General features: G+C 39.0%; 1 protein-coding gene across 2 annotated transcripts in view; it reads right to left on the bottom strand.

Moving 5' to 3' along the window:
- The window catches only part of LOC127618040 (putative thiamine transporter SLC35F3), a 70198-nt gene that overhangs the window by 18912 nt on the left and 36770 nt on the right, over nucleotides 1-14516 (bottom strand). The window contains exon 1 of one of the 2 annotated variants that reach the window (XM_052090269.1): nucleotides 14126-14315. The exons of the other annotated variant lie outside the window; for it this stretch is intronic. Within the exon in view, the coding sequence (XP_051946229.1) occupies nucleotides 14126-14237 (112 nt within the window). The 5' untranslated portion in view covers nucleotides 14238-14315. Of the gene's footprint in view, nucleotides 1-14125; nucleotides 14316-14516 lie in introns of those variants that run through there. 2 annotated transcript variants of the gene reach the window in all.

Below are 14516 nucleotides of genomic sequence, written 5' to 3'. Positions count from 1 at the left end.
AAAACCAACTCAAAATAGCAGAACAGTGAGCTATAGTCCTAAATAGCACAACATTTTAAAATGATAAAATCTCACATCAATATCCACCAAAATTTACACTCTACCCATGCTGGTTCACAAACTAAGGTTGCCGCTGGAAGAGGTATTAGGGAGCCCAGCACGAGGTGCTCAACCTGCAGACTTTGTAGGTCCAAATGCCCCAGTATAGTCACAGGGACATTATACTGTAAAAAGGCACTGTCCTTCGGATGAGACGTTAAACTGAGTTCCTGACTCTGTGGTCATAAAAAATCCTAGGACACTTCTGGAAAAGAGTAGGGGGTGTAACCCCAGTGTCCTAGCCAAATTCCCCCATCGGCCCTTATCAATCATGGCTTTCTAATAATCCCCATCCATTAATTGGCTCTATAACTCTACTCTCTCCTCTCCACCAATAGCTGGTGTGTGTTGAGCGTACTGGCGCACTATGGATGCCGTCACGTGGTCAGGTGGATGCTGCTGTAGCAACATTTACTTGAATTGTGAGGACCTACAGAGGTGAGATATTCTTCTAAAAATCTTTGTGTTCAGCAGAAGAAAGAAAGTCATAAACATTTGGGATGGCATGAGGATGAGTAAATGATGAGAGAATTTTCATTTTTGAGTGAACCATACATTTAAGCTGACTAGGGTTTTTCCAAAATCCCAAAACAAAGACCAAAATGATTAATGGTAACTCCTACAGATTCAAATCTACACCCAACAAACTTGGCACACACATTCACAATGTTCTAGCCTAGTGTACTATATCTTTCTAAATGGTCAGATTTTCTTATAGCGGGTGACCAAAAATCCCATAAACGTACATTGGAAGCAAATCCCCATAGCAATGTTCCTTCATAGTACAAAACTTTCCCAGAAGAGAGGACCAAACTCCCTAATAATGCCTATAACAACTGAAATTAAATGCCCAGCAAGCACATGGGTGTGGTGCTTTGTGTCCAAAAACTTCAGAGTCAATGATTTTCAATTAAATGCAAAATAAAACGTCATTTTAAAGTCTTAGCAGACATGCATTATAACTGACTCTAATTTCTGTAAATTTGGCAAAGACCCAGAGTTGGTTTCCTTTCCTTTATCTACTGTGGAAAACCGACTTCCATGCCATTTTTCTACACATTCTGAATGTGTCTCTGAGCCATTTAGTCTACCATAGCTTTGCACTCTCCTATGTTTGTCTCTGCAGTGCAGATCTCTCTTGCTGATAACTGCCAGCTCTTTGTAGCACCAACTCTCTTTGTAGTGCCCCCCCACCTCTCTCTCTCTCCCTCAGTTCAGCTCAACGTGCATGAAAGAGCACATTCCTCTTTCTCCACCTAAAAACATTGCATCCACTCTGATACACATACATGCACACACACACACACACACACACACACACACACACACACACACACACACACACACACACACACACACAGAGAACTGGTTCATGTTATTTTGTAATGGCAATCACAAGAGTGTGAAGAGAATGTGAGACACCATTGCTCGATTTCAAACAGAGAAGAAATACAAATGTGTTGCCATCTGGATGACAGTGGTACAGCTCTGCAGTGCAATGTCACATGGTTTCTGGGAAGAGCACATAAATCTGTAAGCTTTAAGTGGATTTCCCTTCGCTCTTTAAATCTTCCTTAAAGGAATAGTTCACCAAACAATTAAAATTCTGTTATTATGTACCCTCATGTTGTTTCAAATACACATGACTTTCTTTCTTTCATGGAACATGAAAAAAGATGTTAGGCAGAATGTTAGCCTCAGTCACCATTGATATACCATTATATACACCATTGCATTTTTCTTCTATACATTGAAAGTGAATGGTGACTGAGAATGTAAGTGCCTAATATCTCCTTTTCTATTCAACGGAAGAAAGTCAGTCATACAAGTTTGGAACAACAAAAGGGTGAGTAAATCTTAACAGAATTGAAAAAATTTTCACCATCTTTGATTTTTGGTCTGATGAAGGGAATGACAAAGAGGGTGTGAGGGATAGATGTACAGTGTCTTCAATGGGCTGGACTGCAGTATAAAATGTTTTTGGATCGTTCTGCGGACAAAACATTGAAAATATAAATATCTTTCCAACCACACTCAGTTGACAAAAACTCCAGACAACATGGGCTGTGGAAAATCATGGGATCTAGGAACTTTATTGAGCTTTATACTGTGTGTGGCAGTAAAGAGATGGTAAGTCTATCCATCACAGCCTTGTTTTCATTCTCGTTAAAGATGGCACTACTGTCAATAAAGTACTTAAAGGAATATTCCAGGTTAAATGGAAGTTTAGCTCTATTGAAAGCATCAGAGACATGCTGTTGATTACCATAGAAAAAAAGTTTGATTTGCCCATCAGTTTATAAAAATAAAGTATTTACACTTGCAATTTTCCCATAGACATCCATTGTAAATGAATTTTTGTCTGCACACCTATTGTTTTTTTTTTACTTTTAATTTATTTCCGTACCTTTATACCAGGTTGAAAAGATTTTGTCTGGTAATTGCCAGCACACCAAAGATGCCTTTAGCTCCCAGTGCATACACTGACCGTCTGATGCATATTGCACATATAATTGCCAGACTCAAGTTGTAATTGCAAATTCCAATCTGATTGGTTGGGTTTACACAACTTCCATTAATCAGAATGCACAGTTATTATGATGTTTTTTAAGTGGCAAAAAATGGAAGTGCATTCAAGGATGAAATTCTGGATTTCACTGGAACTTTGCCAAAGTTTGTTAGGTTAGTGTCATCAAATCTTGGAAAGAGTTTATATTTGAGACACTTGAGATATTTCTGTGAAAAAAAAAAGAAAAACATAATTTATATATTTGTATGTGTGTGTGTTTTCTGTATAATGTTACACAAAGAGTACTGTGGTTGGTCTCTTTACATATTGTCAGATGGTCTCTTTCTTTTTAAATGGCCAGTTTTAGGGCAGAATAAATCTGCAATGAAGACTGCAAATGTCTGGCTAAGCAAGACTCTAATTTAACTTGCATTCAATATGTCTATCAGATCCTCTTTATTTTTTGCATTATACTTTTAAAACTTGGGTGGTAAACTGCATTTATTTGTCGTTGCAGCTTTTTGCATTTCAGCCACCCGGAACTGCTATGAGTGGCAGATGCTTTGCTGCAGCCCAAAATTAATTGCCCTCATAAATTAACATTGATTTTTGCTGACACTGCCCATATGTTTTCAAATCCCAGTTTGCACTCTGCAGTCGTGCAGTTCCAAATTTTCAAAGTGCACCAAAATTCACCATATGCTATTAAAGGAAATTATTCAGCATTGTAAGACAAAGCTTTAAGATAGAGTACACTATTTTAACAAAACACTTAAAATGTAATTTAATCTAGGGACCTGGGTAGCTCAAATTAAGCACTAACTACCACTCCTGCAGTCGCAAGTTCAAATCCAGGGCATGTTGAGTGACTCCAGTCAGGCTTCCTAAACAACCAATTGGCCCGGTTGCTAGGGTGGGTAGAGTCACATTGGGTTAACATCCTCATGGTCGCTATAATGTGGTCCTCACTCTTGGTGGGGCACGTGATGAGTTGTGCGTGAATGTCGGGGAGAATAGCGGGAGCATCCACACGTGTTAGGTCTCCGCGGTAATGCGCTCAACAAGCCACATGATAAGATGCATGGATTGACGTCTCAGACGCAGAGACGACTTAGATTCGTCCTCCGCCACCCAGATTGAGGTGAGTCACTTAGCCACCACGAGGACTTAGAGCACATTGGGAATTGGGCATTCCAAATTGGGGACAAAAACATTTCTCTTAATCTATCTGAACATTCTTATTGAGGTAAATACACCTCCATTTATTAGTGTATTTTGGTCATTTTGTCTACTAGAATACTCATCAAATACATCAAATGGGTACTCATTAAATGTTTAGTCACACAATTATTGTGGGTTTTTGCATTCGTTTTTTTAATGACCAATCATTGCTATCACGTCCTAGTACTCAAGCCAATCCCTGGTCATGAAAACAAGCGGCTCTGCAAAGTGTATGTGTGTGCTTATGCAGCTGGTCAGTGAACCCTGCAGTGTCCAGTTGGAAGAACAGATGCTTATGATGTCCCACTCTGTTGTGACCCTGCTAACTGCGCACTGACATGACAGAGAGGAATATGTGTCTCACGTCAGCTTTAAAAACCTTTTGATCTATAGGCTTAGTTTAAATGCTTGAAACTAGATTTGAAGACAAATACACAGTGAATTGTTCCTATGCATTAGTTTATTTACAAAACTATAGTTTGTTAATTTATTAAGTTATTTCAAATGAATGAGTTGGACCAGAGAGTAAAGGAAAAGCAGACAACAAGTGGCCATCAAACTTGAAAACTCCTTCAAGACTTTTTATAAACCATAGGTGGTGGCACTTCATGAGGTTGGTCATTCATGTACAATAACGCAACCTCAAACTCCTGCAGAAGACAGACTGCAGTTTAACAGACTGGAGTCACGCCATCTTTATCTGCTCTGGATCAATACGTAATAGATGGACCGTAAATCCCCTGCTGAATCTAATTGATGAGTCTCTGCAAAAAGTGTCTCCCCTAACACAGCTATTCACACTAATGTACTGACAGTGTCAAGTCCTCAAGCAATCTGACAGTTAGCAAGTAACCATCCACTTAAGAACACAAAGTAATTCAGCTAACTCTGTAAAGACTGAAGTGTGCTAAACCTCATCAATTAAACACTAAAGGGCATTTCTGCCTTGTATGTTTGTTTACATTGAGGCACTTACAATGGAATGAATGGGGCCAATCATTAAACGTTAAAAACGTTTAAAAAGTATAGCCACTAGATGTAAACATGATTTTTGTGTGATAAAATTGCTTAACTAACTTCTGTGTGAAATTACAATATATCCAATTAAAACAAAATAATAAAATCTTCAGAAGTGCTTCAGTTTAATTATAAGCTCCACACTTCTGTCTTCGGACCCTCAAAAAATGGTCCCCTTTCATTTACCTTGTAAGTGCTTCACTGTAACATTTATTTTTATTTTTAAAGAAAAGGAAGAACGAATCTTTAATTCATTTTTGTGGTTAATCAAAATTATGCCACAAATGTCAATTGAGCTTAACTTGTGTTGTACCCAGAATATTCCTTTAATTAATAACCTGTTCTACATAATATGTTTTTTTACCTTTATAGAATTTCTTTATAAAGAATGGAACAGGTCTAATACATGGGATGTTAGATTGCCGAAGGGTCTGAACAATTTAAATAGGCTTTGATAAGCAAAAATTTTTAGAGGGAACATTGTTGAGCTGTGTACTTCTCTTCAGGAACTAGGTATTTCTTGAGGCTTTCTTGGTAGGTGTTCCGCCCTGCGGCATTGAGTCATATTTCCTAGTCGGACCCGTTTGAGGGATGGACCTGTTCGTGCATCAGCGCGGAAATCATTCACGAGTTTGCTTCATTACAGAGCTTGGTCAGATCTTTGTCTTCTTACAGACTTAAATGGAGAAAAACTTGAGAAATAAAACTGAGGAAGAAAAGAGTGAAAAGATACAAGACTTCTGGAGTTTCTCTTCTTCATTTTGCTGTTGACTATCTGTCTAGCTGTACAAAGCAGACGTCGTATTGCGAGGGCAGAATAGTAGGTACAAAGAAAAATGTGTCTGATGATTAAAAAAAGTAATCCAAGCTAGAAAAAGTAAACATTTAAAGTCATTTCTAAATCTTTCTGATATCTCTTCCCGTCACTTGTGCGCTGATCAGAGACAAAGCTCTTGTTTCCACTGAAAATGCCTCTTAGTAGGGATTACGCTCTTCCAAATGCACACGTATCACTGGCAACATGTTAAAGTTATTCATAGACTGACACTCTCAATCAAGCTGATTGATGTCAGATAGAATAACATCTCAGTTACTGTTGTAACCTCCTTTCCTTGATGGAGGGAACGAGACGTTGTGTTGATGTAGTGACACTAGGGGTCGCTCTTGGGAGCCCCAAACACCCCTAATTTTTGAGAAAAAGCCAATGAGAATTGGCGAGTGGAATTTGCATACCACTCGTCTCGACATAAAGGTATACAAGGAGCTGGAATGCGGCCACTCATTCAGGTTTTGTGCTGAGGAGCCGAGACAAGGTCCAGGACATTTCAGCGGATAGTAAAGTGTTGTGGCAAGAGGGACACAACATCGTTACAACAGTAAGGCCATGTCAGACACAGTCGAGTCCTCAGGGTCCGACATGGCCAGTGCAATCTTCGATGCAGTGATCGAGGACTCATCCTGCTCTCGAGCCCCAAAAGACACGTTAAGCTGCCAGTGAGGTGAACTGGTCTCCATCTGGGAACACGACGGGGGCAGATGAGTGTTCTGGGGAACGGGAGATCCGTGGGGAATTATCCGGCAAGACCGCGGCCATTGAACTCAACCAATCACCTCCAGCGCCAGCCGAGCCGTCCTAGTACCAGTAGGTAGAAAGCGCAGCACGGGGGGGGGGCGGAGTTGCCTTTCCCCGGAAGGAGGAAAGCCACGACTGCAACGTTGACATGGTAATGTTCTTGCAATGAGAACACGAACCACCAACATACGCTGCCACAGTGTGATTGCGGCCCAGACACGTGAGGCAGTGCCTATGGCTGATGGAGGCGGAGAGATAACGACCGCATCCAGGAATCACACGGAAAGGACGTTCACTTCAATATACTGCTCTGATAGAGGAGCAATATATAGTGAAAAATATACTCTCTTAGTAGCGCTGTCGAAGTGCCCAGGGGTGTAGTCTGCAGTAAGCTTACAGAAGGAGAGAAAGCCGCTGGAATGTGCAACAGATCCAACATTATACACTTCTTTCTGAGGTGAATGGACCGGCAGTGGAAATCAGTTCTCTGACACACAACCGCTCGGCTCCGAAGACAAAATATGAATGAGTGGCCACATTCCAGCTAATTTAATACCCTGTGTCCAAGGGAGTGGCATGCAAATTCCACTTGCCAATTCTCATTGGCCATTTCTCAAACATTAGAGGTGTTTGGGGCTCCCAAGAGCGACCCCTAGTGTCACTACATCGACACAAAGTCGAGTGAATGACAGAAGGGGAACACACATAATGTGTTGCGGCTGACTGGTGTGAAATACTGTTTACTTGATTAAAGCGCTTGGATTAAAGTGCTGGGTATGCACCAATAAACAACTTAATATGCCCCACTGGCTTAGAGTCAGGACATATAGTCTTACCAAAGACAAGAACTGAAAAGAAAGAAGTTTGGCAGTGAAAATGTGCAAATCACATCAGTGTACTGACACAGGTTTATTACATTCTCTTACTCCTGCCAGCCTACATTAGATTTACCACCTGACAGAGTAGAGGCTCGGGTTTACACATTCCCCTGGCTTAATGTGTGAGCTGCAATGAATCTCAGTACAACTTTTAAGTTATAACTAAATACAATATACAGTATCTTTATGTAGCATTGAGTGGGTGGCTGTGTGGTTGTTTACCAGGCAAACAGATGCATTCTATTTTCAGTAAAGGCAGGGCTACAGATTAAAAAAATTACTTAGAAGCCTTTGGCTCCTAAACTGAAATATTAATGAGCCAAATGGCTGTTTTTAGTTGCCAAATCACAGATTTTCTTGATTTAGATTGCTATTCAGAAACAAGATAGAAAGCCAAAGAAAAGGATGTCAGCCGATAACCCATACATCGAAGGTTAAATAAACAGTATAGATAGTTGAGAAGATAAGTTTGCATTCCTTTTTGTCTCATAAATGTTCACACCCCTTTCATAATTTATACAAATATTTTTTGTTTAGTACTGCTCTTCAGAATCTACATTACAGATATTTACATAAAGTATACAATACACTTATGCAATACTATTACACCTTGTGTAATATTATTGTATACGTCCCTCAATTGTCTCTTAGGATAATTGAGTGACTTGTACGCAACTATTACACAAGGTGCAAACATTCATTGATGCTCAAGAATACAACACTATTTGCATTAGTGATGGGCATTCCAGCTCTTTTCAGTGAGCTGGCTCATTCGGCTCAGCTCACCAAAGAGAGCCGGCTCTTTTTTTTTTTTGTATTTTTTCAAGTCAAATAGTTTACGGTAGTTTGACTATGATTGGTGTTAAAACAATTCTAATTAATTTTTTAGGGTGCACAGTTCTCATATTCCGGTGTAGGTTGTACATAGAACCGGCTTTATATGAGATTTTGTTTTGGCAAATTCTACACTTTGTTCTAACATTGTCTACATGATTAAAATGCATCCAAATGCTACTGTGCTTCCAATACATTTTCCACTTTCCAGCTGTTGTTTCCACAGCTGTCCTTCCTCTCTCTCCTCGGCTTCTAAGTGTGTGACTGTGTCTGTGAGTGAGTTGGCTCTGCCCTCCCTCACACATCTTTGGTTCATTGGTTGACACTGCGTGTCTGATTGACAGGAACAACAGGTGAGGCTTTTAGTCTGAGCAGACAGTCAGAACGAATGTGTGTGCACTTGAGCATTTAGGCTTATACAGGTCCTTCTCAAAAAATTAGCATATTGTGATAAAGGTCATTATTTTCCATAATGTAATGATAAAAATTAAACTTTCATATATTTTAGATTCATTGCACACCAACTGAAATATTTCAGGTCTTTTATTGTTTTAATACTGATGATTTTGGCATACAGCTCATGAAAACCCCAAATTCCTATCTCAAAAAATTAGCATATCATGAAAAGGGTCTCTAAACAAGCTATTAACCTAATCATCTGAATCAACTAATTAACTCTAAACACCTGCAAAAGATTCCTGAGGCTTTTAAAAACTCCCAGCCTGTTTCATTACTCAAAACCGCAATCATGGGTAAGACTGCCGACCTGACTGCTGTCCAGAAGGCCATCACTGACACCCTCAAGCAAGAGGGTAAGACACAGAAAGAAATTTCTGAATAAATAGGCTGTTCCCAGAGTGCTGTATCAAGGCACCTCAGTGGGAAGTCTGTGGGAAGGCAAAAGTGTGGCAAAAAATGCTGCACAACGAGAAGAGGTGACCGGACCCTGAGGAAGATTGTGGAGAAGGACCGATTCCAGACCTTGGGGACCTACGTGAAGCAGTGGACTGAGTCTGGAGTAGAAACATCCCTGCATTCCCCAGGTCAAGCCACTTTTGAACCAGAAACAGCTGCAGAAGGGCCTGACCTGGGCTACAGAGAAGCAGCACTGGACTGTTGCTCAGTGGTCCAAAGTACTTTTTTCGGATGAAAGCAAATTTTGCATGTCATTCGAAATCAAGGTGCCAGAGTCTGGAGGAAGACTGGGGAGAAGGAAATGCCAAAATGCCTGAAGTCCAGTGTCAAGTACCCACAGTCAGTGATGGTCTGGGGTGCCATGTCAGCTGCTGGTGTTGGTCCACTGTGTTTTATCAAGGGCAGGGTCAATGCAGCTAGCTATCAGGAGATTTTGGAGCACTTCATGCTTCCATCTGCTGAAAAGCTTTATGGAGATGAAGATTTCATTTTTCAGCACGACCTGGCACCTGCTCACAGTGCCAAAACCACTGGTAAATGGTTTACTGACCATGGTATTACTGTGCTCAATTGGCCTGCCAACTCTCCTGACCTGAACCCCATAGAGAATCTGTGGGATATTGTGAAGAGAAAGTTGAGAGACGCAAGACCCAACACTCTGGATGAGCTTAAGGCCGCTATCGAAGCATCCTGGGCCTCCATAACACCTCAGCAGTGCCACAGGCTGATTGCCTCCATGCCACGCCGCATTGAAGCAGTCATTTCTGCAAAAGGATTCCCGACCAAGTATTGAGTGCATAACTGAACATAATTATTTGAAGGTTGACTTTTTTTGGTATTAAAAACACTTCTTTTATTGGTCGGATGAAATATGCTAATTTTTTGAGATAGGAATTTTGGGTTTTCATGAGCTGTATGCCAAAATCATCAGTATTAAAACAATAAAAGACCTGAAATATTTCAGTTGGTGTGCAATGAATCTAAAATATATGAAAGTTTAATTTTTATCATTACATTATGGAAAATAATGACCTTTATCACAATATGCTAATTTTTTGAGAAGGACCTGTAATATTTTATTAATTTTTTCGTTCTTTGAATTAGTTAATTCTATTCATTTAAATATTTTGATTATTCATATATAATTTTTTAAAATCTTTTTATAAATAGATTTAGCTCTTCTGATATGCGAGCCGGGTCCCAACATTCAACCCGACTCGTTCGCGAATGACCCATCGCTAATTTACATACTATACTTTATGTAAATATCTGTAACAGTAAATATTTTAAAACAATTACATATATATATATATATATATATATATATATATATATATATAAGTTTTATCTTTCTTTACAGTTACCAGATGGCCCCAGTCACAGTGACTACAAGAGTGAAAATTTAATGAAATCCTAGATGCAATTTAATGTGCTACTCCAATCCCAATCAATAATTACCAGAAGAAAAATGATTGCGTGGAGCGCTATAAGGGACTTTTAATCATAAAGAAGCCTGAAATACACATGGGACTCTTATTTTGAAATGTATGCACTCCCAGATGTGAGCACACTGATGGCTGATTCGCTAAGAAAGTGAATCTGATTGAAACTGCTAACCTGAGCTTCTGAGTTCACACCCTGAGTTATATTTGGGTGATTAATGAAAAAGATCCGGTTCAAAAGAGTAATTTGTTCATGACTCTCTTGCGCTGGTTTTGTTGTTGCATGCTGTGCAGCATGCTCATTACATCAGAATGGGTGAAAAGAAGCGTGAGACACACTGGTTGTGTGTGTTCTATAAATATATTCAATAACTGATAGGATAATATCTGATCAAACCGCATGTGAATGCACACAACCCGACTGTTGCCAGTGGTGACTAGATTTAAAATTATTGTCGCAAGCAATTATTTTTGGTGGCATTTGCAACCATTTTAGTAGCAGTCTGGAGCCCTGAAATGTGAAGTTTGCAATTTCAGTTACACTAGTGGCAATAATAGGCCTAATGACTGTTTTCAAACAGGTTTCCCTAAATGCTCCACCCATCTGTTTCATTCTGCTTTCTAAACACTAGAATTTAAAATGTTTATTACAATATAATAGCCAACTAATCTGGCAAACAACATGTTGTCTTTATAAGATCAATAATTCCAATGAAATTCTTATCTGAGGTCATATAAAAATTTGGCCTAGTCTACAGATATCAAATTGACCATGGCCAGGCTTCACTACCAGCTTATTTCAATCAGACTTAGTTTGACCCATGGATTCCCATGACTTACAAATATTACTTTTGAAAAATAATGATTATAGAGACTGCACTCACAACTATTTAATTTTTTTAAGAATCCCCTGTCTGCTTTTGGTTGAAATACAAATTGTATCCCAAACGTATGCAACTGAACTACATATAGCTTACTTAAAGTTGTTTCTGCATATTTTGCTGGGATGGGAGAAAGTATTGTAATGTCAAATATTGCACATATCATCTTTAAAGCATTTTGCAGAATTTTCTGAAAAGAAATCCACAAGAACCAACAGATCTCAGAACTGCCAACATACAGCTTTTATTAATGAAAGAAGCTGCCAGATTTTGGCTGTGGGCAATCCAAAACCATTAGAACAGAAAGAAGAGGCCCTTGGGTCTGAGAATGGGCTGAAACCAAAGATCAATGACTGCTTAATATCCCCACTTTATTTTCTAAATAAACATACTGTAGTGTAAACCAGATTGCACTGATTCTTCTGCAGCCCATGGACCAGACACTTACCTTATCTTTACTATATAGGGTACAATGGGGTTAAAGGCTCCCTTGGGTAAAAGGCTCCTTATTACAAATTATGTTGCTTCATCATATTTCAACAAACATAAATAAAACATGTTCACTCTTGACACATTTTGTGACAAGAAAAAAAGCAAAACTTCCTTAAGAGGTGCCTTTAGCCACACTGTACCTTATATACTGTATACATACATTATTATGTCAAGTCATTCTCTAAATTTGGACTAAATCTAGATAGCCTTAGTGACAAATTTACCTCAGGCAGAGTTCCCAACAACACCAAATGCTTAAATGAATATTCCAGGTTCAATATAAGTTAAGCTTTATCGACAGCATTTGTGGCATAATGCTGATTACCATGAAAAATTATTTTGACTTGCCCCTCCTTTTCTTTAATACAATAGAGCACTTACAATGGAAGTAAATGGGGCCAATTTTTGGAGGGTTTAAAGGCAAAAATTAGAAGCTTATAATTTTATAAAACAGCTTACATAAATTATTCTGTTAAAAGTTTGTTATAACACGAAAAATATCATAAGCGATTTTGTTACACTAAAATTATTTTACTGTAACAAGCATATTGTTTATGTCTTGTGGCATTACTTTTTTAACAGTGAGAATCACTTCCTTTGTAAGGGCTTTAATGAAACCCAGATGTTAGCTTTTTTTTTTTTTTTTTAAGAAAAGGAGGGACAATTCCAAATGAATCTTTGGTGGTAATCAACATTATGCCACAAATGCTGTCAATTGAGCTTAACTTGTATTGAACCTGGAATATTACTTTCAGGTTGCAAGGCATACAAATACAGCACTGGCACAATAGGGCATGTAACAAACCATCAACAGCTTCAAAATGCTGGTCTTTGGCCCATCCTTTTTTGCTGAACCCTGATATGTGTGCAGAGGAATGAATTGGAAAATCAAGAGAACAGTGAACCAAACAGAACAAGAAAGTGATTACCAGCAGCAAGCAGTAAGCTGTCTCGGAAGCACAGATGCTGTCAGGAGCTCAGAGTAGATTTATAGTCTATTTCTCCAGCTTATGCTGGTCATCATCTCAGATTGGTCACTTGGGGAAGTCAGCTACTCATACTCCAGAACATACATACATGAGATGTAAGGGTATGATTAAGCTGGTGGACACAATGTTCTGAGATTATGACAAGCTTAACCAAAAACTGCTGAAATGTCAGTTTATGCCAATAAAATTTAGCAAATTGTAATGTTGCAAGTAAAGAACATAAAACAACAGCTTCAGTTCCAAAGAACAAGTCCTACATTTTAAGATTAATGTGCTTATCTGTTTATTAGGCATCTAGAACTATATAACTGCCCAGTAGAAAAGTGAATTTACAAATAAACTGTGTTTTTGAGCACACATCACAAATGCACATACCCAAGCATCCTTAAATGCACTCACACACACACATCTTCTATGCCCATAAATGGGGTTCATCCATCACTGAGAAAGGAAAGAATGAGACGTAGTCAACTTGATGTATCATTCAGCTCAACAGGAAATTAAAAACGTCCTGGTTGGTTCCACTGCCATGCCCTAAATCTGAGCAATATCAATAACTTATTATATAGCAGATATTTGATTAATAGTTATCATAGTTACACTAATATTCAGCTACTCATAGTCTGCAGGACCTGTTTTCATTGATTCAAAACTGACTCACTCAAGGGGAGGCATTAAAAAAACGAAGTGTGTGTAACCGCGTGTGAAGTTTCCGCATGCAATAACAAGTTCATAACCTCGACACGTCATAAGCGATCTTTATGCAAAATCGGGATTGAAAGTATGATTTATAACTGCTGAAAGAGCAGATAATACTATGTAGAAAACAACACAGAAAGAATACAAAGTAAAAATACCATGGACGGAAAAAAAAAAAAAAAAAAAAAAATGAGAAATGTCAGCCTATTATTTTCCAAAATTCAGTTTATCCAGCAGGATCAAAAAACAAAAAATACATTTAAAAAATAAATAAATAAAACATAAAAAATATAAATAAAATAATATATATATAAAATTTATTTTTTTTTATGTTTAAAAAAGCAAAAAGGCGAAACGTCTACAGCAAAACGTCTGCACCGGTGATGCGTAAAGGACACATACGGTGTTCACCCGTACCATAACGCAATATTTGCGCATCCAGTTCAGATGAATCCAAATAAGTTTGACTATTTTAAAGGAGCAGAGCATAAATGGACTTCGCGTAAGAGAAATATAGGAAAAGACAGGCGTACAGAACGATCGCGATTCTGGTTGCGCCCCGCCGCGCACACATACCTCTCACTTTGGTCAGGGTGGGCACCGGACTGTTACAGGCGGACAGCGGCGCGACCCGAGCCGAATGCTTCTTCATTCTGACGAGCTCGGATAGACAGAGCTCCAGCCGCATCGACTACATCCCTAAAGCTGATTCTGTCCAAACTGCACGAACTGTTCCAAGCTCTCGGTGTATCCTGCGCTTCCTCTACTCCTGGTCTCTGCTCACGTTGTTTGCGCTGCCCTCCCACTCTGCGGTATCCTCCTTCATTCTCCATTCGGGACAGTCACGGTGTTGCAGTTGGTGAGGTGGGGGACTCCATCCCATTTCTTTTGCTGATTTCTACTGCTGAACACAAACAAAGATTTCTTTGAAGAATATCTCATCTCTGTAGGTCCATACAATCCCAGT

Source organism: Xyrauchen texanus, chromosome 24 (assembly GCF_025860055.1).
Source record: "Xyrauchen texanus isolate HMW12.3.18 chromosome 24, RBS_HiC_50CHRs, whole genome shotgun sequence".
Classification (NCBI taxonomy): domain Eukaryota; kingdom Metazoa; phylum Chordata; class Actinopteri; order Cypriniformes; family Catostomidae; genus Xyrauchen; species Xyrauchen texanus.
The sequence above is the reverse complement of the archived record's forward strand: the minus strand, read 5'-3'. Positions and strand labels throughout refer to the sequence as shown.